The 25,905-nt window shown below is 44.0% G+C and overlaps 2 protein-coding genes across 4 annotated transcripts; both read right to left on the reverse strand.

Moving 5' to 3' along the window:
• Positions 1-4,380: 4,380 nt before the first annotated feature.
• On the reverse strand, positions 4,381-5,468 carry LOC121705166 (tumor necrosis factor receptor superfamily member 11B-like). Its single transcript, XM_042085983.1, has 3 exons — positions 5,385-5,468; positions 4,700-5,087; positions 4,381-4,588 (listed from the first exon to the last, which is right to left on the reverse strand). Exons 1-3 carry the CDS (start codon positions 5,385-5,387, stop codon positions 4,407-4,409), a joined length of 573 nt encoding a protein of 190 aa, XP_041941917.1. The 5' UTR covers positions 5,388-5,468; the 3' UTR covers positions 4,381-4,406.
• A 3,810-nt stretch (positions 5,469-9,278) lies between these two features.
• LOC121705111 lies at positions 9,279-25,325 on the reverse strand. 3 transcript variants are annotated; one of them, XM_042085886.1, is made up of 6 exons: positions 25,165-25,325; positions 15,444-15,497; positions 15,122-15,254; positions 14,532-14,568; positions 13,294-13,592; positions 9,279-13,175 (listed from the first exon to the last, which is right to left on the reverse strand). In XM_042085886.1, the coding sequence occupies exons 3-6, from the start codon at positions 15,241-15,243 to the stop codon at positions 9,413-9,415; spliced, it is 4,221 nt and encodes a 1,406-aa protein (XP_041941820.1). In that variant the 5' UTR covers positions 15,244-15,254; positions 15,444-15,497; positions 25,165-25,325; the 3' UTR covers positions 9,279-9,412. The 3 variants fall into 3 exon arrangements, with proteins under 3 accessions (XP_041941820.1, XP_041941821.1, XP_041941822.1); XM_042085887.1 differs by lacking the exon at positions 25,165-25,325 and adding an exon at positions 15,729-15,847; XM_042085888.1 differs by lacking the exon at positions 25,165-25,325 and adding an exon at positions 15,725-15,829.
• Positions 25,326-25,905: the final 580 nt, after the last annotated feature.

A 25,905-nucleotide genomic window follows, 5' to 3' on the forward strand; every position in this document is an offset into this window, starting at 1 on the left:
GAAGGAGGGGCTCCTCTGGGAAAAGCCGGAGTTTGACAGCGACACAGCTCCCAAAATAGCTTCCCCTCTCCGAGAGCCAGGGTGTGTTTTTATGTGTGAGGGTGTGTATATTTTTTGTTATTAATATTATTATGATCATGATCATTTTTTTTTTTTATTATTTTATTTTTTTTTCCTTTTTGGGGAGGGTTTTGATTTTGTTTTGTTACGGTTTAATTAATGTAAATTGGAAAATAAAGTAAAAAACAAGGAATAATGAAGTCAATTTTAATTGTTTTTCTTGAAGGTACACGTTTGTTTACTTGTTTGTACATAAATCTGAAGAAACATGTTGATAAACTTAAAGGAACCTTATGTAAGATTGTGGCCAAAACTGGTACTGCAATCACTTTCAAATTACTGTAGAGTGGTGTATCCCCTCCCCCTCCCCCCTGACTCGAGGTTGCCAACCCGGACGCCAAAACACTACTGACTTCGTGATTAGTACATAGGTGGACGGTGGCGCATCAGGCCAAAACACAACATGACATGACAAAACACAACATCAACATCAGTTGAGGGCTGCAACTTAACTTTTTAAAATGACAATATCTTGGCCGGACTGCTGTTGCCAGTCAAGTATTTGAAATTAACATGATTTCTTAATGTCTAGTGACATACCAGAGCCATTTTATGATTAATTGAAATACATTTCTTACATACGGTTCCTTTAAGTAAACTTAAGTTTGTATCAACAAGCATTTTGCAGCCCTTTTCAAAACCTAAATAAAGTACACACATTTCACCTTCAAATGCCAAAACACAAAGGGACACATTTAATGGTCCTTGTGATTTCAGATATTTGCCCACTTTCAGTAGTTCTGGGCCCATATTAAGTCCCATAATTACATGTGAAACTAGAAAGACAATCGGCTAGAGCTGACCTTAAGCAAGGTTACATATTGTAGCTCTGCATACTGATTTGAGTCACAGATATCCCATTTATTCTCATGAATTTAAAGTATAAGTATATATACTTTTTTGATCCCGTGAGGGAAATTTGGTCTCTGCATTTGAATTAGTGAAGCACACAGTGAGGTGAAGCACACACTAATCCCGGCGCAGTGAGCTGCCTGCTTCCACGGCGGCGCTCAGGGAGCAGTGAGGGGTTAGGTGCCTTGCTCACGGGCGCTTCAGCCGCGGCCCACTGGTCGGGGCTTGAACCGGCAACTCTCCGGTTACAAGTCCAGAGTGCTAACCAGTGGGCCACGGCTGCCCACAAGGGTCAGTCTGTAAAGGGTCAGTCCTTGGTGCATGCTACACCTTTCCACCAAGCTCCACGAAAATCATACCAGTGCTTATTTTAATGATCCTGCACACAGACAGACTGACCAAAAACATGACCAGGTACAGGTAATTCTTAGTTTTGGTTATTCAGTGCACTTGAAACACACAGTAAGGCACACAAGAAAAAATGTGTGATAAAGAGTGATAAATCTACAGTATGTCAGACTGAAGAATAGAGACCTGCCAAGAGTCACCATTAAAACCTGTTTGTTTTCAGCCATTTCAGAATCACAAGCATTTCATATGATCCAATAGAAATGTGTGAAATGCATGGTGTGGGGTGTGCTTTTCCATCCATCCCTGAGAAATCTGTCCACAGATTTAATCTGAATTGACAAGCAGTTTGACATCAGCATGAACAAATTCATGACTATTGTTAGACATGATACAGAATGCCTACGTGTTTATACTGTAAAGTGCTGTATTATTTACGGAAGAAAAGGCATTTCCGTACAGAATGCTACTAGGAATTTTGGCACATGGGAAAAAAATATTGGGCTGCACCAATAAAAAATATAGCTGCAGGCGATGATGGGCCCAGCACCTATGGTTTCGTGACCCAGGACATTTCAGCAGCCAATAATGCACTCACATGTTGTGTCAAATGCATACATCTGAAATTTCACACATTTTGGACATTGGAAGCACTTCTTTCCCACATGTAGATGGCACTAAGGTAATGTTTCAATAATTCTGTGTAATTTTATGCGTAACTATACCTCTGCTGTGGTTTTGCATACTGTACCAATATGTGTGTGTGTGTGTGTGTGTGCGTGTGTGTGTGTGTGTGTGTGTGTGTACCTAGGTGTGTGTTTATGTGTCTGTGTGAGAGCCTGTGTCTTTATCCATATGTGTTTCTGAGCCGACACTGATTGCGCTGGAGCCCTAGGCGAGAATTTACTTTGGTAGGAAGACCATAAACATGTTTTCCATACAATAATGTTTATTTTCCTACGCACAAAATATGCAATCAAATACCAGGTGACTATCTGGTCAACTGGAACAATGTAGACATGTGCAAATGATAGCACCGACCAGTAGGCACGGCTGAAGTGCCCTTGAGCAAGGCACCTAACCCCTCACTGCTCCCTTAGCACCGCTGCTGTTGCAGGCAGCTCACTGCGCCGGGATTAGTGTGTGCTTCACCTCACTGTGTGCTGAGTGTGTTTGACTAATTCACGGATTGGGTTTAATGCAGAGACCAAATTTCCCTCAAGGGATCAAAAGAGTATATAATACTTATACTTATACTTACTTATATGGTAAGCATATCAGATGAAAGAGGAGACACAGAGCTATCATTTGGTACATCCTTCTGGGTTATAAAACAGACGAAGTGACAGCAAAATAATTACTTCATATAGCTGGACTTACCCCACGTTTTTGTCTGTTTTTGTGGCATGTTTATAATCAAACGCTATCATGTGTTTCTCTATGGCAAAGCATGTTCATAATCCGGTTTTGAGATCCTAGCAAATTCCTGCATGACATCCAATTCAAGGCTCACATTGCATCCCAATTTGTTCAACAAAGAAACCCCTTTTTTGCCTCTATTTTGTTCATGGCAATGCAGTAAAAAGTTGTTGTAGAGAATCATTATGAGTGCATACACCATAGGCACACACAGGCTAACACGCACACTCGGGTCAAGTCAGGTCAGATCAGTTTGTGTCACAGATATGGAGCGTAGAAAGGTCATTTTTCATCACTAAATTAAAAAAGAAATGCCATTTATTTCTGTAAGGCGCACATCACATATGTCTGTAAATTGCTCAGCCACAGAGAATGATATTGCCAGATTCAGGACAGTCTGCTCTACACACATATGTAAGGCAAGTCGAGCTGCCAGCTTGCAGTGGTGAGATACATGTCAAAATATAAGAATTTTTATAATACGCTTTTTGTATTTTTATTATTTAACATAATAACCTAATCAGGGCTTAAAATTCATTTTTCAAAATGGGGGGGAATTCCCCCCTTAGGTTATTCATGTAGGGGGGATTTACACAATTTGGGGGGGAGGGGGGGTCGATTCTGATACCAAGTCAAGAATTGCGATTTCAATACTTCGATACTTTTTTTTAAAAAAGTGTTTGATTTTGGGGCCCCCACCACCCTGACGTCATCAGTAATATATACTGTAGTGGGATCATTCACAACAGTGGACATCCTAGATTCTGCTTGACTCTCTCCACACACACAAACACACACTGAAAATGATAGCTTATGTGATATGTTTCTATCATATATTTTTGAATTCATATAGAGTGTATTTATTTAATAATGCATTTTTTAAAGTATAGCATTTTACTAGTAATTACTACTAGCTAAACATATTTATGTACATATGATTTAATGCCTCATATTGACGTTTAACCTATAACACTTAGGCATATCTTTAATGTGGTGTGTAGGTCCAATTGAGTGCACATTGGTGATGAGTAGGTGTAATTGAGTGCCTGTCACTTTAAGAAAATACCTGAGAGTAATTCTATGGAGTAATTAGCCCCCCTTCAACCTGACGGTTTTAGGCTGTAGTCGCTAGTGAATAAAAGTTGTGCATAGTGCGGTATGTGTATGCAAATCATTATGTTTTCTATGTCATTAGATACAATAAATGTTGACATGTCGAAGACAACCTTTCTGGGATCAAGTGTTGACGTGACCTGAGCTAGCAGGATAGTTACCAAGGAGCTCTTTCCAGATGTAAAAGTTTGCCATGGTAGCGTAGCCTATTTGCGTAAGCGCAAAGTGGTTCTCTCTCTCTCTCTCCGTGTGTGTGTGCGTGCGTCTGCATGAGGCTATGTTCAATTCAACTCGGTAGTTGATCAGTCCGGTCAATAGCACCGCATTCACGCCACTTAATGATTAGGCTATATTAACATCATCAGACAGGCTGTAAAAGCGTATGCGGGAATTTCTCGCATTATGATGGCTAGAGTTGCGGGACTTGAACAAATTATGCGCAATACCCGCAATCCCGCAGTGAAATTTAAGCCCTGCTAATGGTGATATAACATAATGGTGATAACACTTGTCGGTAGGGCCCCCTTGGAATTTTTGCTTGGGGCCCCCACAGACTAGAATCGCCTCTGGTTTAGGGAAAACATGTTGGGATAAAGATGGTCTGGTTTTTCCCCTGGGTACCAGTGGGCAATGACTGTGCAATTGTGTAGCCACTGAGCAAATGTTTCATTTCTGTTGGATCTATTTGCGTGTAGAGTAATGGACTGCCCTTCTTCTGTAGCTACAGGAACAACCTCTGTAGAAAGAGAGTGAAGTTAACAGCACAGACCAAGTTCACCAATAGAACCACAAATCTTCAAATCTCCATGTGCTGTCTGGGTCGTTTACGTTGGACCACTCTGCTTACCTCTCTGTTTGACGCCCTCTCCAGGGGGACAGTCCCTGTGCTTCACACAGAAGTCAGCGCGCTTGTAATAGCTCTCCTGGCACTCGCACACCCGGCCGTTGAAGGCCGTGCACTCCTTCACCACCTGGTGCTCACTGTAGAACGTGAAGCAGTACAGACACTTGGGCAGGTAGTTGTGAAATTGGGTAAAGTGGTTGAGAGGGCAGGATGCACAGATGGTCTGCCTGTTGGGGGTGCAGGGAGCCTTCATGTAGAAGCCTACGGGACATCGGTCGCAAATCAGCATCTTCCTGCTCATAGGGTCCCTGTGCTGGAAGGTGTGTGGCTCTGAAGTGACGCTGACCAACAGGGCACAGACAACCACAAACAACCACAGTGTGTGGGGAGGCTGTGGAGAAGACATGACTAGAATATCACACTGAGAGCAAACACATATTTTACACAAGTGGTCTGTAACTGAGATGCTTCACTATTGTAAGTACAGAAGTATGCGAATTGGAACACAGCCATAGTCTTAATCAGGCAAACACTCATATTCCCATCTGCTGTAGTAGGCATACATTACTGAATTTAAGTGCAGTTGCTTCTGGAACTATTAGTGTTACCAAATAAATGCTTAATGCTATATTTTTGTATTACCAAATAAATGCTAAAGCATATCATCATATCATCATCGTCAACTCACCATTTTAAGATGTTGCTCTGACAAAAGAGAGAGGACTAGGGGTTCCACAGACTTTTATAATGACTGCAGACTACTTTTGAGGAACAGAAAAAGAGAAGTTGTATTTTATTTGGTTTTGTGGGTGTGGGTTGTGCATGTGTGTGACGTCAGGTGGGTGTAAAGTTCTCCATAGCAGAAAAGAAATTTACAAACATGCAAATGGATTTGTATTCTCAATATCTCTTCCCAATTTCTCAATCTGGAAAAACATCAATCTGATGTCATCAGAACTTGATCATTTAACACATGGTATTCAAATCATTACTTCAATATCACCCCAAAATATAATATATATATATATATATATATATATATATATATATATATATATATATATATATATATATAATGAAAAAATTAAAATATATATGAAATATATATATATGTGTGTGTGTGTAATCTTTTTTTCATAATATATGTTTTAATAGTTTCTGTTTTGAGTAACAGAGATACACATGTCCATAGTGGAACCTGTTTTTTTTATTATTGATAATAATAAAATGTCATTCCAAATTGGATGTACTCGATTATATTGAAAGGTCAAACTATCACTACATCTGCAAATGTCTGCCTTTTGCAGACACGCGTGAGTACAATCATGCGGATGTGTCTATATTTCCTCTTTGTGACGCTGTGACTAAGATTTAGGAAGGCTTGTAGGCCTATGTTACACTGTAACTTAACATGAGATTGTAGATTGTATTGTACAGTCATTTGTTTGTACAGATTGCATGTAATATTTAACACAACAAAAGACAACATCTCTAATTCTATAGCCAGCTGCTAGAAATTGCACATAAATTCCTCTTACCTCCCTTTCTCCTGCTGCTCTTAGGTGTTTCTGCCAGATGATTCTTTTTGTATGTGAAGAAGGTTAAATTTGTGTGAGGTCTAGCCGGCAGGCAGACCCATGGTAGCATACTTACCATGCATACATTCTTCTAAAGAATAGAAGAATCGGTGGAGACTACTAAAGGGAGGTTTGAAGGGCTAGTTGGAGCATGCTTTGTGGACAAATTTCAATATAGGACCAGGTTTTCTTCAGAAAAACTATCTATCCATGTCTCACTTTCAGATAAAGATCCGTGCACCTCTGTTTATGAAACAGCAATCACTCATGCTGTTTCTGTAAACTGATTTCTTAGAACTGATAAATGCGCAATTTGTTTGTTTGAACATAACCAGCAACCATATTGTTCAGTTGCTGTAATGTCCTGTTTGAACCTTCCAGTCAATCAACTTGTGTTCTGGCCACCTGCTTATTTCACCACTTAAAGGTGTAAGTTTTTAAACATTCTAACAAATGATTCTGTCCTGCAACAATTCAAGCAGAGGAGGTTGAAGCGGTAATCAAGAATATTTCATTCACCGGAGGGATTTTGAGTGCTGCAGTCAAAAGTTGCATGACCCTCCCTTACCTGTAAGAAATGTTTCAATGAACCTCCGACCGAACTTCCAAAAAAGACATGACCATCCCCGGCCAAAAGTCGATGTTTTCCGCCGGTGCTCCTTTGAGCATTGAAACACATGAGCTAACGTTCTTAAATCTTTCTGATCTTACACATCACAATCCACCAAGATGGTCGCCATTTCAGTAGATTTACTCACTAACATTGTTGTGGAAGCACAATAAGCATGGAAACTAAATGCACACTTCCTGCATATCTGCATTAGCCTACTTGAAATAAGTACTCCTCTAGCAAATTCACATGAAATAAAACATTGAGACCATTCAACAAAGCACACTGGGTAATAATAACACATTCAACACATGAACTGGTTGCTATGGACTCGCCTCTAGGCTTCCTTAGTCATTGTAAACCTGCCGAAGCTGAACATTATCTAAAACTCAATTTCTCAGACGAGCGTCAATTTGGGAGCGTGCATGCTACCACTCCTTCCTTCTCAAATGACTTGAAAAGGCTGTTTGCACAATTTCACAAATAATCACAGGGACCGAAACATACCTAACATGCCAACTTTTTCCGGGTTTATCACACACATCATATGGCATAAACCTCTAATTCTGTGAAAAATAGTACAAATTATACAAATGAATTTAAATCACCTCACATTAAAAACTCAAGTACCGTTACACAATAAACAGATAAAAAACAGGTTGAAAAGCACACAAGATGATGTGTGACATGCAGCATTCACAGTCCAGCCTCCTGACAAATCCACACACATAAGCCTCTAGAACTTTCCGGTTAAAAAAATAAACACTTAAATAAACAAAAAAAATGCACTCCACTTTACTCTACATTCATGTCAACTAATGTCTGTTTTGCATTTAACAAAATTCTGTTAAGTTATTTTTGTTATTTTTGTATGAGCTAAGCAGTCCAAACCAAAAGATCAATCGTTAAAAAGAAGAGGACCAAGCCCCGTCTTTTCCGTCCTCACATCAAAGCCCCAGCCCCACTCTAAATACAAACCCTCCCTTCCTTTCCCTTGTCATTTAACTATATACAACTTCTTTAAATAATTCTGCTGGTGGAACACTTGTCTAGCTAGTCGTTATATGCTTTGGATTTAAAGCACGAGCTGTCCTGAATCATGTTGAAGAACATCTTCTCGTAAAGTCGGTACATGGTGGAGGCCCCGATGATGCGGGCGATGTGCTTGAGGCTCTTGAGGAGACGCTTGGAGACGGCGTGACCGCGGCCCCGGAGCCGGCGTAGACTCTGGGCCAGGGCTTTGCCCACGTCACGCTCGCTGTTGCGGCTCTTCCACAGGTGCAGCAGCTGCAGGATGTGCTGCTGCGAGGGGCAGGAGACCACCAACGTGCGCACATCCTCGTCGCTCACGCGCACGCCCGGAAGGCTCTGCGTCACCGCCAGCAGGTCGCCCAGCGTCAGGTTCTTCAGGCCAGCACAGCGCAGCACCTTCCTCTCTGTTTTTGTTTGTTTTTATGTAATGTTCGTAATTTTAGGCTATGTAATGTCATGTTTATTTTTTGTATTGATTTGTCTAGTTAAATGTTTTCTCTCTTTATTTTCTTTTTATTTTTGATAGTTTTCGTGTTATTCTCTTAGTCCTTTTTACTGCTTTCAAGTCGGCTGATGTTGTTAACGTCTGTCCATTGGGAGCTTGCTATGGCCAGCTTTTGCCCTGGGCCTCTTACATCCTTCCCATCCATCTGTGAGCCGGTGCTGCACTTCGCTGTCTGGTCGAGGGGTTTTCTCGGGACAGCAGCTGGAGCTACTCTGCGAAAGATCTGCCGAGGCCGCCGAGCTGTTTCTGACCTGTGAGCTGCCATGCCAACTGGAGTCTGGATTGAGCAGACTAACGTTAACGTTAACGTTGAAGAACTCTGGCCAACAAACTGTCGCTGTTATAGCAGCTAAGTCCACCGAGTTGCTGATCTACAAGATTGCCCACGACTTTTGGACTGGTATGCTTCCAGTGATCTCCAGACCAAAAAAAAGACCAAAAATATGGTAACTGTACTGTTAGAGAGACAGAGACACTTCCCTTTTTATAGGGAAGTTGAAGAGTGTCATACTTCAATTCCATAACACCAAAAAGGAAGACACTTTGCGGCATTTAGTGAGGCACTAATAATTAGGAATCTGGTGTAGGCCTACAACTCCAAACTACAGTAACATTTTCTCCATGATCTCGTTAGGCGAGATTTTTTGGGTTTAGCAGTAAATCTGTGTTCTTATGAATGAATGGTCATTTCGTGATCAGAATGGATGGATAGCTCCTTCCAAGGTGTCAGTAGACCTCATTATGCAGGATATTTAAAAAAGGGTTGGATGTAATTATTTAAGCGTATATTCTCTGGATGGTTTCACCAACCGCAGTGCACACAGGGCAAACAGAAAATGAAAGGAAATGACAATAACATGAATGCTCAGTTGATTTTTATTATGCTTTTGGTTAGGTTAAGAGAATGAAAATGTAGCGATAAAGATGTGAATTAGTTTGATTAAGGTAGACACGTAATAGTGCTGAGATGTTTTGAGAGGTTATGAGTTTGGTTACACAGGGCTGACCCTGGACTTTTTCCTCATGATGACAGAGAGTCTCTTGAAGAGGGAGAAGCCTGGTCTTGCACTCTCCTGTCCTGTGCTCTGAGGAGGCAAATCTTCCTCAGCTTCCTTGCAAATCTGCAGGAGCTGTTTAGTGAGGGAAGACACCAAGGTTTTCTCAAAGGTAGGATCCTCTCTGACCATCGCTTTCAAAAAGATCTCTTCAGTGCCAAATTCCCTTAAGAGGTCACCGTAGACAATTCGGAAGACCCTGTGGACCCTGATGTTGAGAGGAAAGGGGTCATTTCTAGAACTCCCTGACACAATATCAAAGACATACAGGATCTTGTCAACCAGTTGTCTGGATCTCTCCAGCAGGGCTTCGGACTGCAGTCCCTGACCTTTAGTCTGCATCAGCAGCCGTACAACCAGCAGAGTGACCAAACCAGCGTAGTTGTCAGAGTCCACAGGCATGATCTTAGGGAATGGGAAAGGAATGACGTCTTCGTCTCTGTGGAAACCCAGTTCTTGAGGTAAGGCAGCTGAGCTCTCGGTGCTCAGAAGATTCTCCCAACAGGGTTTAAGTGAATGACCTAACTGGTCTTTATTCTTGCCAGACTCTATTGGCAGTGATAGGCTGTTCATAACATCGCTGACCATAGTTTTAATGACAAGGTTCACTATGTCACAAAGTATTTTTGATGGGGATCTTGAGCCCATTGGTGCAGTTTGTTCATTGAGTGCTGTTCCAGATAAAGAGCTGGGAAGGCACACTGGAGCTGAAGCAGGCCATGAGGAGCCTCCCTGATTAATGCCCCATGAAAAAGGCAGATTGAAGTGAGGGAGCAGGTAGTGTTTCACCGTCTCCTTAGCGTAGATCTCCACAAGCTGAGAGACATTGTGCCTCCTTGATGTACTGCAGTGCCCCATCTCCAAAAGCACGCTGTCTGAAGCAAACTTGTGAGCAGCCACTCTGTTGCTGCTCAAGAAAAGTCCACAGACTTGATCAACAAAGTCATGGGTAAAGTAGTTAATGGTTTCCTGTGAACGAGATCTCGAGAGCTTTTTAGCAACTGTGTGGAGTCCTCCATCCTGCATTTCTGATGAAGAACACCCACCATTCTCTGAATTAATCTTTTCATTAACCATTTTGACCACACTTGTAACTGCTTGTCGGGTAATGCAAGCATGGGCATTGTCCACATCAGTGCTGGTTTCTCTCTCAATGGTACCCTCTGTAGTTATCTCTGTTTCAGAGACAACCCCATGGACATTCCCAGAGGTAGGGTTTGCGCTGCCCTCAGGCCATTTAGATGAAGTGGAAACAGGTCTTTCAGCTTTAGTTGGGATTTGCTCTAGTCCTCCTCGGCCTTCTGCCTTTCCGATGTGTTCTAACATGGAATTTATGATGAGATTTATAATTTGGAGGTCATCACGTGTTTTCAGATCATTTGACTTTAGAAGGCTCTCTTTAATGCTAATTAGAGCTTTTCTAATGGCTTCCTTCGCGTAGACATAAGGATCACCTGAGGTTTTGGAGCAAAGCCGCTGGTTCATTGTGAACAAATCCAGCACTTTTTGCCATAAAGTTTTGAACATCCCACAAGTGGTTGTCCAGATTGTAACCTTGAGATCATTTCCCATTCGTTCATTTCCCTGTGAGCTAAGTAGACCACCCTCAATGTCTCCTTTGATGTCAGAGCAGGTGTTGTCCAAAATACTCTGTATACCCTCAACAATGGTGCTGACCATTTCACAAGCTGTCTGCTCTGTTAGTGAGGAGGTGGTAAGCCTTGAGAGGTTAGTGGTTGACTGAAGCAACACTTCATTGACTGACTTTATAGCATTTGTCTGAGCACCCTCCTCTCCGAATACTTCCTCAATCAATTTAGATAATGAGTCTGGCGAATCATTACAGTCCTTGTGGGCAGATTGATCAGAATCTTTTTCATCAGTCAAATTTGGAATGACTGAGTCAACTACCTTGTCTGCCAGTGAGATGGTAGACAGTTTCTCTGAAATGTTGGCAGCGTCCTCCTTTGCATTCTCTTCGTTCAGCACCATGAAAAGCTCTGACATGATTTCTCTGGTGCAGCCATCAAGGTCAACCATGTCTTTAATGTCTTTCTTGTGAATGAGAGGGTTGGCAAGCAGAGTATCATCAATGCTCTGAGTAGTTTCGAGACTACTTAAGCATGGACCGTCCATCACAGGCTCATCATCTGCCTGCTTTCCCGGGATGTTACACAAGGAAGAGCACTGAGCAAAAAACTTACCAACTTTAGTCAGTAAATTTTCATACATGTTTGAGGCTGAGATAATGAATTGGTTATTTGAGGTGGCAAGCTTGTTCTTCAAAGTTGCCAGCTTGGTTTCAAATGAGCGGGTACCCACTTGGTCAGGAGAAGCTGAAAGGAGTGTACTCATCTGTATGTCGCTCACAAACTGATCAACTATATCTGTGACAAGAGCATCCATATCTCTGGAGGTAAAGTCTTTCCATGGCATTCCTTGCAATTCATCATTGTAAATATCTGTAGTATATGATTGCAAGGAGGTGTAGCTTCGCACTGAACCAACGAGCACATTAGTAACTGCCTCGAAGGCATTCATCTGAAATTCTACATCGGATAGTCTTTTTATGCTTGTGAATGAGCAAGGCTTTCTAAGTACTCCAGTGACATCATTTTTCGTCAGTTCTGAATCATCACTCTCATTGCACCCAGCAGATGTAGAGCAAGCCATGTTTTTTAACTGGACAATTACACCATCAAAAAAACTGCTCTTATCAGCCAACAGATCTGGTGAAGCCAAGCCTTCCTGAATTGGGTTCTGCTTCAGCCCAGAGAAGTAAGAGGCCAGCACTCCTTTTAAGACGTTTCTGGTGCAGTCGTCCAGCTGACTTGGACTCAAAGGACAACCAATGTCACTCTGCACCTTACGTGCAACTGGGCTCTGTGGTTTAGCCACAGGCAAAGCTTGGTCAGTCTTGATATTTGTTGGGCGCTGATTTTTCTGTTTGACTTCAGCTGTATGAACATCCAGAGCTAATGAGACAAATTCATTTGGTTCCTCAGTTCTCAGGGCAGCTGGGCTATGCTGGAGGGGAAAATGTCTGAAGAAATCCTTAAGTGTAACTTTTAGTTTTCCATAGATCTGTTTTGCTGCTACCTGAACCTTTTTTGTTTTAAGACCAGAGACATGTGGGGGGACTCTTTGTGTCTGGTCAAGTATTTTTCCCTCATCAGGAGACATGGGTTCATCCGCATATTCAGCCAACAGAGCAACCTTCTTCATCTCCTCCACAAAAGTCTCTATGAGCACAGCAGCAGCTTCTTCAACATGCTGAGGACATAAAGAAGAAGTCTCAATTCCAACTCCCAGCGAGTCACTGGAAGGAGTGCGTGGAGAAGATTGAAATTGCTTCATGTTTCCAATAAAGACATCCTTTACTGCTTTCTTGGCCTTGGTGTGGAATTCCTCACTGGAAACCACTTTGACGCAAAGCTCAGACCTTTGACTTCCACTAGACACTTCTTTGACCTCAATTTCATCCTCTGCAACTTGTTGTTGAGGAGGTGGGAAGTCATTTATACATGAATAATGGCAAGTTAGTACATTCACAGCTTTTTTGATGCATGCCAGACACTTTTTAGCCGAGATGTTTCTCTTCTGGTCATCCAAAAAGCACTCCATTGACTGGTCTTGTACTCGGAGGAATTCACTGAGGGTTTGGGACACATTTTCAACCAGCTGCTCAGTGGTGGTTTTCCTGTAGAAAGCAGCAACTATTTTTTTAGACTTTTATCCAAAACCAGAAAACATGCATGCATCATCTTATTAGTATTGCAGCAAATGTCTATGGGTTTATACTTGGCTGTACAACTTACCTCTTTCGTGAATCAGTTGATGTCTTGCTGCAGGATGAGGCAGTTGATGCCCTGCTGCTTTTGGTTCTGGGTATAATTTCAACAAGGACCCCATTGTTGAATAGCTTGATTCCTGAGTCATCCTCAGCATATGTGGCAGAAGGGGTCTTGGTGGGGTCTTGGATGGTAGGGTCTTGAGTGTCTTGGTTAGCAAGCTCTCTTACCATCTTCAGGAGGGCAGGGATGACCACCTTTACTGAGGTCAGGTCTACGTATTTGACCAAATCAATCAGGAGAGTGAAAAACTCCGCTTTGGTCACCTGTTTCATATGGGGAGAGTGAACACAAAGAATCACATCTGCTACTTAACATGTAAAAAGGGGAGATCTTTCCCAAGACCTTAGCTGTTTGGAAACTTAAACTGGTGCAGCTACCGCCTTTTTGCTTGAATCTGGAGCGTGGGACGTGCAGAAGACCCTTGCTGCAGGATCTAAGGGACTGAATGGTAGTGGATGAGATCTGATATGTAGGATGGTGCCAGACCATTTAGAGCTTTAAAACCATCAATAAAATCTTAAAATGGATTCTGTACTGGATGGGCAACCAGTGGAGAGAGGCTAGGATAGGGGTAATATGCTCCCACTTTTTAGATCCGGTCAGCAGTCTTGCTGCCACATTCTGGACCAGCTGGAGCCGTGAAATGAGTGATTGAGGAAGTCCCAGGTATAATGAATTACAGTAATCCAGCCTTTATGTAATGAAGGCGTGAATTACTTTCTCCAGGTCATTAAATGACAGAGAGGGTTTCAATTTGGCGATGATTCTGAGCTGGTAGAAGCTGTTCTTTATTACCACCGCAGCTATTTCTTATTAAAGGAAAACTCAGAGTCAAAGATGACACCCAGGTTTCTTGCACTTCATGTAACATAGGGGCTGAGAACACCCAGGTTTGACACAGGGGAGACTCTGGATTTAGAGGGACCAAAAATAATAACTTCTGTTTTGTCGTTGTTAAGTTGGAGGAAGTTATTACCCATGGCACCGATATAACCATGACACCGATATAACCTGTGTAACTGCACAGTTCAGCACAGGACTGCACCACAAACACAGAATGATGGTGCACACTGACAAGCACCTTAAATCTTCATAGCACAACACAGGAAATTTGCCAGTGTAAAATGTAGCAGTATGACTAGAGGGCCAGTACAAAACTGGATTGTGAAAATGTTGTTTACACCACATGTGAAAATACTCACAGGATTAACCATGATCTCATGGAAGGTAAGCCATTCCCTATGAAAATAAATAAAGTATATTAGTATCGAAAAGATGTAGAGGAAACCACAGAGGAGCCTTGTACATTACATTACATTACATTTGGCTGACGCATTTTTGACCAAAGCGACTAACAACATGGCAAACAGTTTAAGTTTTAAAGCAATTCTCTCAACAATTTTAGGACAATTTGAAAAAGGTAGAGTACAGTAAGAATAAGTGTGTCAGTGAGTGCTGTTTTTAAACAGTTGAGTGTCAGTTCAAGACAGGTGGTAAGTGCTAGGATCAGCAAGACTAGTTGTAAGTAGTGCTATGAGAGGAAATGTTCTCTAAAGAGCTGGGTCTTCATGAGTTTTTTGAAAATGGAGAGGGATGACCCTGCCCTTGTAGGAACTGGCAGTGTGTTCCACCAACGAACAACAGATGAGAAAAGTTTGGATTGGCCTGAGCGTACCGGTGGCAGAGCTAGACGTCGTTCGTCTAACTATAATGTTAACTACAGGCGTTGTAGTTAACATTATAGTTGTATATAGTAGTAGTTAACAGACAGAGCATCATTGTTGATACATACTCATTCTTCAGACCCTTCAGGTATTCTGAGAGAAATATAAACTCCTCCTGAAGCCCAGAAATAAAGCAGTCTTTCTCCGCAGGGTCCTCTGGGAAGGACTGTCCTGGGAGAGACTGGGCCATGGTAGGAATGGCTGAAGACACACACACACACACACACACACACACACACACACACACACACACACACACACACACACACACACACACATGTTTACAGATCTGTACAGTGTAACCCTCTCTCGCTTAACGCATTCTACATTCTGTACTCATCACATCAATGATAATCAACCACCCTATTTCCCAGAAGTCTGACCCTTTACCTGCTGCAGATTTGCTTATTCAGCAACAGGTCTCCTACTGGACATCACAGCATTCTGCAAGAATCAGGATTAGATTCAGAACATACATTTCAATTTGAATTCTAACTCCATAAACATTACACTTTAACATTTTCAGTGATGCTATGGGGAAAAAACTCAGTGTAGGCTATGTATACTGCATTGAGCCACAATTATGATTAAATTTACATTTTGATATCTCAAAAAAAAGGACTTTTGACCAAGTCTATTTAATCAATCATTAATTGTAATTAACCACTTACTTACACTTGCTGTTTTGATATTCCATGCACTTAAGTAAATCATTTTTTAAATGAAAATATGTCATCTCTGTACTGATACTCATCTCTGTACTATGAGAAGTGAATAAAATTATCCTACACACAAGCTTATAAGATGGATAGATTGCTTCCATGGAAACCATTATGACATCAGAGCAAGCTAGTGATGTCAACCAGACTGATGTCAACATTCAGTTTATGGTTATGGTTATGGATTTAGCAGACGCCTTTGTCCAAAGCGACACATAAATACAAAACAACATAATAATATTTAAAATTGAACAGGGAACAGATTAAAATGTAGGTCAAATATAGTAAGGAGAATAGTTGTAGTACACAATAATATCAATTCAAGCAATAGCCTAATAAAAAGCAATGTAAAAAAGGGGAAAGGCAATAATAAAACAATAATGTCAATTCAATCAATAATATAAAAACAATGACATGCTAAGACTACATTAAGGAGAATATCAATAATAAACAATAATGTCAAATTAATTAACAGCCCAATTAAAATAAAACAACATTATATAAACCATAACACATAAGCTGTTATTTAAATAAGTTTATCCTATTTGTTGTCAAAATTGCAATTTAGATTTGGTTATGGTTATGGTTATGGTTATGGATACACTTTTGTCCAAAGCGACATACAAATACAAAACAATATACTTAAATTTAACAGGGAACAAATTAAAATGTTGGTCAGATTATAATAAGGAGAATAGCAATAATAAACAATGTCAATTCCATCAATGGCCTAATGAAATAATCAATGAAACTGAGGGAAAAAAGCAATAATAGCAAAAAGCAACAATAATGTCCATTCAATCAATAATATAAAAGCAATGGTAAGACTACATTAAGGAGAATATCAATAGTATTGTCAGACACCAAACAGGACGAGGACCACAATTGCGTCACGTTCAAAAGTTTATTTAAGGGTTGGGGGTTTCAGGGGTTCCGGGGGGGGTACAGGAGTTCCAAGAGTCTGCGTGTGTGTGTTCCCCCAGTAGCCGAACAGCGAAGGCAGGAGCTGGATGATCCGGGAAGTCCTGGGGGAAACACACACACAACAGCAATTGAAACGAAGCAGCAGTACAGTCAAGGACTAGGCGGTATTCGTAGAAGAGGGACGGAAGGCAGGTCAAGATTACCGGGGCTGGAGAACACAGAAGTAGTCGAGCGGGTCCGGGATCACAGGCAAAGAGTCAGAGGCGTTTTCAATAAACAGGCAGGTAACTGGTGCTGGTTGCAGACGATCTGACAAGTGTGGACTGAAAAGCAAGGCTTTATATAGAGGGCATGATGAGTGGTGAATGCAGTGCAGCTGGTAGGTAACGAGGGTGAGGCAGAGCAGAGCAGGAACAGGTGGAGGTCATCAGACTTCAATCAGCACGTGTTACCAGGCAGAGAGAGAGCTCATGACAGAACCCCCCCCCTAAGGGACGGCCCCAGAAGTCCCCAAGAGTGACACCACGTCGGGAGGGCGGAGGGGAGCCGGTGGAGGGCTAGAATTCCTCCGAGCGGTCCGAGTGAACATCCTCATCCTCGGAGGGAGCTGGAGGGTCGTGGACAGAAGACGGGACAGGTACCGAGACAGGGTCAGGGTCAGGCACATGACAGGAAGCCGGGCGGGCAGGACGGTTAGGGACCCCTCTGGGGCGGCCCCTACGGATTGCAGGTTGATCAGGATGCAGACGGTGGAAGTCGGCGATGAGTGTCCGGTCCACAATCCGACTGGCTGGCACCCAGGTTCTCTCCTCAGGTCCATAGCCCTCCCAGTCGACGAGATACTGGAGGCCCCTACCTCGCCGTCTGGACCGAAGCAGGCGTCGAACGGTGTACACCAGCCCACCGTCAACGAGGCGAGGAGGAGGAGGAGGAAGCGGCACGGGGACCAGCGGGCTTTCATGCGTCGGCTTGACTTTCGAAACATGGAAAGTAGGGTGCACCCTCATGGAGGTTGGCAACTGGAGCCGGACTGCGGTTGGGCTGATGACCCTCTGGATAGGGAACGGGCCGAGGAATCGAGGTGCCAGTTTACGCGATTCCACCCGCAGTGGGAGATCCTTGGCTGACAGCCACACCTTCTGGCCAACACGGTAGGCGGGTGCCGGCGATCTTCGGCGGTTAGCCCCAGTGGCATAGCTGACAGCTGACTTGAGTAGCGTGGCACGAGCTTGTGACCAGGTACGACGGCAACGGCGGGCATAGGCGAGGGCAGACGGGCAGGACACATCTCCTTCCTGGCTGGGGAACAGGGGGGGCTGGTAGCCATACACACACTGGAAAGGTGACATACCAGTGGCAGAGCAGGTGAGGGAGTTGTGAGCATACTCTATCCACATCAGTTGTTGTGCCCAAGCCTGGGGTTTGCGAGAAACCATGCACCGCAGCGCCTTCTCCAGCTCCTGGTTTGCCCGCTCGGATTGACCATTGGACTGGGGGTGGAACCCAGAGGTGAGACTCACTGTGGCCCCTAGAAGACGGCAGAACTCCTTCCAGAATGTAGAGGTAAATTGCGGGCCTCGGTCAGAGACAACATCCCTGGGCAGCCCGTGTAGACGGAAGACATGATCAAGAACAGCCTGGGCAGTCTCTCTGGCAGATGGCAGTTTAGGGAGGGGAATGAAGTGTGCCATCTTGCTAAACCGGTCAACCACAGTGAGAATGACAGTCATCCCACCTGATGGTGGGAGGCCAGTTACAAAGTCCAAGGAGACGTGGGACCAGGGTCGTGTGGGCACAGGCAAGGGCTGGAGTAAACCAGCGGGGGGCCGAGTGGAGGACTTGTTCTGATTGCAGGTGGGGCAGGCACGGACGAATTCTCGGACATCCCTTCTCAAAGACGACCACCAAAAGCGCTGGGCAAGGAGATGGCAGGTGCGGGCGGAGCCCGGGTGGCAGGCAAGGCGGGAGTTGTGTCCCCACTGTATGACCCGGGACCTCAAATTATCTGGGACGAAGAGACGACCGTCTGGGCATGCACTGGGACTGGGATGGTCACGGAGGGCCTCTTGAATTTCCTCCTCGATATCCCAGGTCAGGGCAGCTACGACGCAGGGATCGGGCAGAATTGATGCAGGTTCCTGGGAAGGGGCGTCATCCTTATGAAACTGACGGGAGAGAGCGTCCGGCTTGGTGTTCCGAGAACCTGGGCGGTATGACAGGGTGAAGTTGAATCTGGTGAAAAACAAGGCCCAGCGGGACTGTCTGGGGTTAAGACGTTTGGCATTGCGGATGTATTCGAGGTTTTTGTGATCGGTCCAGACCAGGAACGGAACTGTGGACCCCTCCAGCCAGTGACGCCACTCCTCCAGGGCAAGCTTGACAGCCAACAGCTCACGGTTTCCAACATCATAATTGCGCTCTGCAGGTGAAAGCCGGCGAGAGAAAAATGCACAGGGGTGCAACTTGTTGTCCTCCTCTGCCCGTTGAGAGAGTATGGCCCCGACTCCCACGTCTGAGGCATCCACCTCGACCACGAACTGCCGGTCTGAATCCGGCATCTGGAGGATGGGGGCAGTGGTGAACCGGGCCTTGAGGGTATGAAAGGCTGTGTTGGCCTCTGGGGTCCAGGAAAAGGGGTGTTTGATGCTGGTCAGAGCTGTGAGGGGAGCGGCGACGGAGCTGTAGTTCCGGATGAATTTCCGGTAGAAATTGGCAAAACCGAGGAATTGCTGCAGCTTCTTCCTATTCCCCGGAACTGGCCAGGAGGTAACTGCCGAGACCTTTGCGGGGTCCATCTGGATATTGCCTTCAGCGACGATGTATCCCAGGAATGACACAGTCTGAGCATGGAACTCGCATTTCTCCGCCTTGACATAGAGAGAGTTCTCCAGGAGCCGTCGAAGAACCAGCTGGACATGACGGGTGTGTTCGGACAGAGTTCTGGAGAAAATTAAGATGTCGTCCAGGTACACGAAGACGAATTTATTCAGCATGTCCCGCAGCACATCATTCACCAGCGCCTGGAATACCGCTGGGGCGTTGGTGAGGCCAAATGGCATTACCAGGTACTCATAATGGCCGGTGTGGGTGTTGAATGCTGTCTTCCACTCGTCACCCTCCCTTACTCGCACTAGGTGGTAAGCATTTCTAAGGTCCAGTTTGGTGAAAATAGTGGATCCCTGGAGCAATTCAAAAGCAGAGGTGAGTAAAGGCAGAGGGTACCGGTTCTTCACTGTGACATCATTCAGACCTCGATAATCAATGCAGGGGCGAAGAGAACCATCTTTCTTTCCCACAAAGAAGAACCCGGCACCAGCAGGAGAGGAAGACGGGCGGATGAGTCCAGCTGCCAGGGAGTCCCTGATGTAATCCTCCATAGTTTTTCTTTCAGGAGGGGATAGTGAGTAGAGGTGACCTTTGGGTGGAGCAGTCCCAGGGAGGAGATCAATGGCACAGTCGTACGGACGGTGTGGGGGCAGAGATGTGGCTTTGGTCTTGTTGAACACCTCTCGGAGGCCATGGTAACATTCAGGGACATTAGAAATGTCGTGGGCAATGCTGGGGGGTACTGAGCCGGGGGGCAGCGAGGCAGCACGCAAACAGGTCAGGTGGCAGGCATTTCCCCACTCTTTCACAGTTCCGGAGGCCCAATCGAGGTGAGGATTGTGGAGACGGAGCCAAGGGTAGCCCAGGATTAGGGGTTGGCCTGGAGAGCTGAGCAGGTGGAAGCGGATGGTCTCTCGGTGGTTTCCTGACACCATCATTGAGATGGGGGCTGTGATGCTGGTAACTGTGCCAATTGCGTGACCGTCCAGGGCCCGGGCTGGAACAGGAGTGGACAAGCGATGGCTTTCCAAGCCCAGCTGACGAGCAAGTCCTGTGTCAATAATGTTTGCTTCTGCGCCAGAGTCCACCAGGGCTGCCAGGGTGTGGGTGGAATCAGACAGGTGAAGACAGACTTGGATGAGGGGTTTACGGCTGATGGAGGGCTGAATGTTCATTGAGCTCATCCGGATTCCTCCTACATCTGGTGAGCTCCGGCTTTTGCTGGACAGGTGGCGACTCGATGACCATCACCACCACAGTACAGGCACAAGTTGGAGGTGATGCGTCGCTGGCGCTCTGCAGGGGTTAGGGAGGTGCGGCCGATCTCCATCGGTTCAGACTGGTCCGGCTGGCTAGATGGTGTGGCAGGTGCGGACAGAAGGGCAGTTGGGACACTCCATGTGCTGGTGGATGGACTCTGGCGCCCTCTCTCATGACGGCGGGCCTGGATCCTGCGGTCGATGCGGACAGCCAGAGCAATGGCTTCATCAAGAGTGGGGGGTTGATCATGGGAAACCAGCTCGTCCTTTATGTAGTCCGCCAGGCTGTGGAGGAAAGCATCCACCAATGCTTCCATGTTCCAGGAGCTTCGACTTGCCACGGTTCGAAAGTCGATGGAGTAATCCGCAACAGTCCTTCTGCCTTGGCGAATACTCATCAGGATCCGAGATGCCTCGGCTATTGTGGATTCCAAATCGAATACCTTGAGCATCTCCTCTGCGAATAGGTTGAAGGTTGCACATGCTGGGGTCTGGCGCTCGAACTCCGCCGTTCCCCAGAGTCGAGCTCGGCCCGTCAGGTGAGTGATCACGTAACCGACCCTCGCCCCTTCAGTGGCAAAAGTCCTGGGTTGCAGGGTAAACTGGACACGGCAGCTCGTCAGGAACGCCCGTACCTGGGTTGGGTCGCCGCTGAACCGCTCTGGATTGCCGATCCTGGGTTCTGGGGCTCCGGCAGCCACGGTAGCAGTGGACTGGGCAGGAGACTCGGGTGCTGGGCCGGTGAGCAGGCTGGCTGGGGCTGGGCCGGTGGGAGCAGGCAGAGGAGAAAGGTTGGTGAGAAGTTGAATGATCATTGCAAGTTGTTGCTGTTGCTGCTGGAACTGCTGACGCTGGCTCAAGCCGGCTTGAAGTAGGGAGGCAATGTCAGCAGTGTTGCGGTTTACCTCTCTCTCTGTCTCTTCCAGGCGTTGCATGGCGGTGGGTGGTTCTGGTTCGTCGGTTTCCATGCTGGTTCGACCGTGCGCTGGGTCCATGTTTGGTCAGATCGTACTGTCAGACACCAAACAGGACGAGGACCACAATTGCGTCACGTTCAAAAGTTTATTTAAGGGTTGGGGGTTTCAGGGGTTCCGGGGGGGGGTACAGGAGTTCCAAGAGTCTGCGTGTGTGTGTTCCCCCAGTAGCCGAACAGCGAAGGCAGGAGCTGGATGATCCGGGAAGTCCTGGGGGAAACACACACACAACAGCAATTGAAACGAAGCAGCAGTACAGTCAAGGACTAGGCGGTATTCGTAGAAGAGGGACGGAAGGCAGGTCAAGATTACCGGGGCTGGAGAACACAGAAGTAGTCGAGCGGGTCCGGGATCACAGGCAAAGAGTCAGAGGCGTTTTCAATAAACAGGCAGGTAACTGGTGCTGGTTGCAGACGATCTGACAAGTGCGGACTGAAAAGCAAGGCTTTATATAGAGGGCATGATGAGTGGTGAATGCAGTGCAGCTGGTAGGTAACGAGGGTGAGGCAGAGCAGAGCAGGAACAGGTGGAGGTCATCAGACTTCAATCAGCACGTGTTACCAGGCAGAGAGAGAGCTCATGACAAGTATGGTTTGTATGTTATAGTATTGTTTATTTTCATTAGGCTGTTGATTTTTCATTAGGCTGTTGATTAATTTGATGTTGTTTATTATTGATATTCTCCTTAATGTAGTCTTACCATGCTATTGTTATTGTTATTATATTATTGATTGAATGGAAATTATTGTTTATTATTGCTATTCTCCTTGTCTGACCAACATTTTAAATTGTTCCCTGTTAAATTTGAATAATGTATTGTTTTGTATGTATATGTGGCTTTGGACAAAAGCATTTGCCAAATCCCATAACCATAACCATTTTACTCTGCTGTAAATAACAAACTTCTTGTGACTTGTCCCCCCTGTACACAATGAAAATGCTTTTGTTGTGGAGGTGAATGATTAAAAACAGGCAAAAATGATTATATTTTATAAAAATTATGAATATTGGTCAAATGCAAGACTCTTTTCCTCATGGTTCCAAGCTTCCGTTAAAAACAATCGTGAAAATGATTACTGTTGGCATTTTAGTCTGTTATATTACCAGACTGATTGGTAGAGGTGTCAAAACAATAGTAACATTAGCCTAGTGGGCTATTATTACTACTATTGTGATTATAGACATTATTGGTTCTCATATGGTGGTCAATTCAATGACGTCAATTCCATATCATTTTGACGCCCTTTTTCTTGATATCAAATCAACGTTGATTTAACATCAATTATATTGACCCAAGTTTTATAGACCAGTGACTACATGTTTGATCCCATGTTGGACCTCTTAACAACCACAAGCAAGCCATAGCTTGTAATGCTAAAATAGTTTGAAATTATAGATGCTCAACATGATGGTCAAGACCTTAACTAGTTCTTGACATCAAATTGACATCACGGTGCCCTCTGGGTTGGTGGAATGAGTTGCAGTGCTCTCCGTTCCTGTGATAGTTGTGGGTCTTTCAATAGGGGTCTAAAGGCATATCTGTTCAACATGCACTTAGTTTATTAAGCGTTGGTTTGTATATTATAGTATTTGTTTATTATCATTATGTTATTGATTGAATTGACATTTGTTTATTATTGCTATTCGCTTTAATGTAATCTTATCAACTTTTTTCAATTGTCAGTGCCCTCCAAGGGCGTCGGAGCCATTATATTTTTAAAAATGTTAGTTTGGACACCCCCACTTTTGCAGTGCGAAATATCAGTGCTGTTTTCAGCATCTGTTTAGTGATTCATTGTCATTTTCATTGGATTCTCCCATTTGCGCGTAAATTGTTCGTAAGCTTTTTTTTTGTTACACGCATTCACCCATTCCGCGTCTGTCACACACACAGCGACAAGCGCCAAATCCCCCGCAGTGTTGAAGAGATAAGTCGTCCCCCTCACTTTTGATAAGGAAGAAAGCCTTATAGGTACGCCAAATAAATAATAACCTATTTTACGCTAGGCTATGTAAAACTCCCCATTAACAGCATCACGCCACTAACCACAGCTAAGACTGCACAATTTGGTGTAACGTGCACGTGCATGGTAGGCTAATTTAAGGCATTACAAAACTTCAGTAACGCGCGTTAATAAGTGGTATTAACCCGAAATTAAGTGGTATTTTGTTTTTATAAGCATATACAAATTCGCCAACAACTTCCGAGATCAACAGAGGAGAAAAAACTGTGTAAATTGTAGAATGTTATCTCCTGTCAGGCCTAGCTAGGCTACTTTCAAGATGATTGGCTGCAGGAAGTCGGACTCTACATTTGCCATGGGCAAGGCCTGCTTGAGCATATGAAGGCAGAACATTCATTCATATCACAGAGGGTAGGCCTCTAACTCTGGGTGAACTGGGTGGAGTGCCGCCTAGATTTAAAAAGTTAAAGCAGATAGGCTACACACCTTCCAAAATCGCCTGTTTTCCGTTGCATGTTGACAGCTGCTGGACTGGACGGTGGAAGAATAACGATTTTTTTTTTTAACTCTCAATTACTGTAACTGTGTGTCACCGTGGCGTTCGTTAGGACCGTGCCACTGGAGGGACCGCTCATAAACTCCCCTTAATTGTTGTAAATATAGACTAGATTAACATCCGAACAGTTTTTGTGAGTGTTACTTTGTTAATATTTGGGGAAACTGCGAGTAAGGGGCTGCGACCGTTCTACATGCAGGCTGCTGAAGTGCTGCAAGGGCGCAGCAAATGAACTTCAGAAACAATTAAGCTCACGACATTCAGACTGGCACAAAAAGTTAACGGCCCACCGGGAATCCTCCCGAAGCTCCCGATAGCCACTCCAATTCAAATTTGCATTCAAAGCATTAAATAGCTTAATTTAACAGATAGGCCTATTGCAACTGCATGATTAACTATAACATGAGGTTAATAAAGCTGGTTCCGAATTAGTCATTGACTTAATAGCTTTATTTTGTTAGGCTATATAGAAGTATCTAAATAATCTGTTAAAATGTACCAGAATTCAGGAAATTGCATCTAGTCCAAAAAAAAAAAAAAATAGTGGGGGAGGAACCCCATACCCCCCAATGAAATGTCCCACCCACTTTTAGAATGCCTCCGACGCCCATGGTGCCCTCCCATAGAAAACAACGGTATGCAACTCGCTAGCCTATGTCTAAGGTGTATATGGTAGGTGAACAATTCAACTATTACAAGTTCGTTTACCATCAAATTGGCCTAGTAAAGGTTATATTAATGTGAAAATCTTTGTGTGTAAATTTAAAAAATGCTTTATAGACTATCCATTTGTATGTGAATCTGATATATGAATCTGTATCATAGGCCTACATATTTATCACACCTACAATATAGGCCTAACATTAAATATTTAAAATACCTGGCCTACCTTTGTTTTCTTGTAATGCACTTATAGCAATATATTTGAAGCCTGTAGAGAAAATCATCTCCACATTAGATGTTAGCCTACTTTATGAGAACTGACAAAAGGCCCACTCTCTTTTCAGATCAGTGTTCTCACAACAGTTAAGCCAGAGACGGTTGATAATTAAGGTTGTATATCAAGGATCTTTGGTTAAGCGCAATTCGCCTTTATGACATCATTCAGCTGTGTGTAAGTATGACATCACAGTCACAGATGTAACTGCACTGGCCATCAAAGATTCTAGAGCGTAGCGCTCTAGAATCTTTGCTGGCCATAGCCTAATCTAGAAGCTATAATATACCATTATGGTTATGGTTTTCAAAGCAACATAAATACAAAACAATTTAAATACTTACCGTTTTAACAGGGAACAAATTAAGATGTTGGTATTATAGTTGGTCAGACTATAATAAGGAGAATAGCAAAATAATAAACAACCATGTCCATTCAATCATAGACTAATGAAATAAACTATGAAAAAAAGGAAAAATAGCAATAAACAATAATGTACATTCAATCAATAATATAATAATAATAATAGCATGGTAAGACTACATTATGGAGAATATCAATAATAAACAACAATGTCAAATTAATCAACAGTCTAATTAAAATAAAACAATACTATACAAACCATAACACATAAGAAGTGCTAATGAAGTGCATGTTGAACAGATATGTCTTTAGACCCCTCTTAAAAGACCC

The sequence above is a fragment of the Alosa sapidissima genome, chromosome 3, assembly GCF_018492685.1.
Source record: "Alosa sapidissima isolate fAloSap1 chromosome 3, fAloSap1.pri, whole genome shotgun sequence".
Lineage (NCBI taxonomy): Eukaryota > Metazoa > Chordata > Actinopteri > Clupeiformes > Clupeidae > Alosa > Alosa sapidissima.

Excerpts from the sequence above, each read along its gene's own strand:
- LOC121705166 (XM_042085983.1), bottom strand. Across the intron at positions 4,589-4,699 it reads AGAGGGCGTCAAACAGAGAG|AGGTTGTTCCTGTAGCTACA; the intron begins GTAAGCAGAGTG and ends CTCTTTCTACAG.
- LOC121705111 (XM_042085886.1), bottom strand. The coding sequence starts at position 15,243 with ATGGCCCAGTCTCTCCCAGGACAGTCCTTCCCAGAGGACCCTGCGGAG. Across the intron at positions 14,569-15,121 it reads CTGAAGGGTCTGAAGAATGA|GGAATGGCTTACCTTCCATG; the intron begins GTATGTATCAAC and ends TTATTTTCATAG. Across the intron at positions 13,593-14,531 it reads ATGAGATCATGGTTAATCCT|GTGACCAAAGCGGAGTTTTT; the intron begins GTGAGTATTTTC and ends CATATGAAACAG.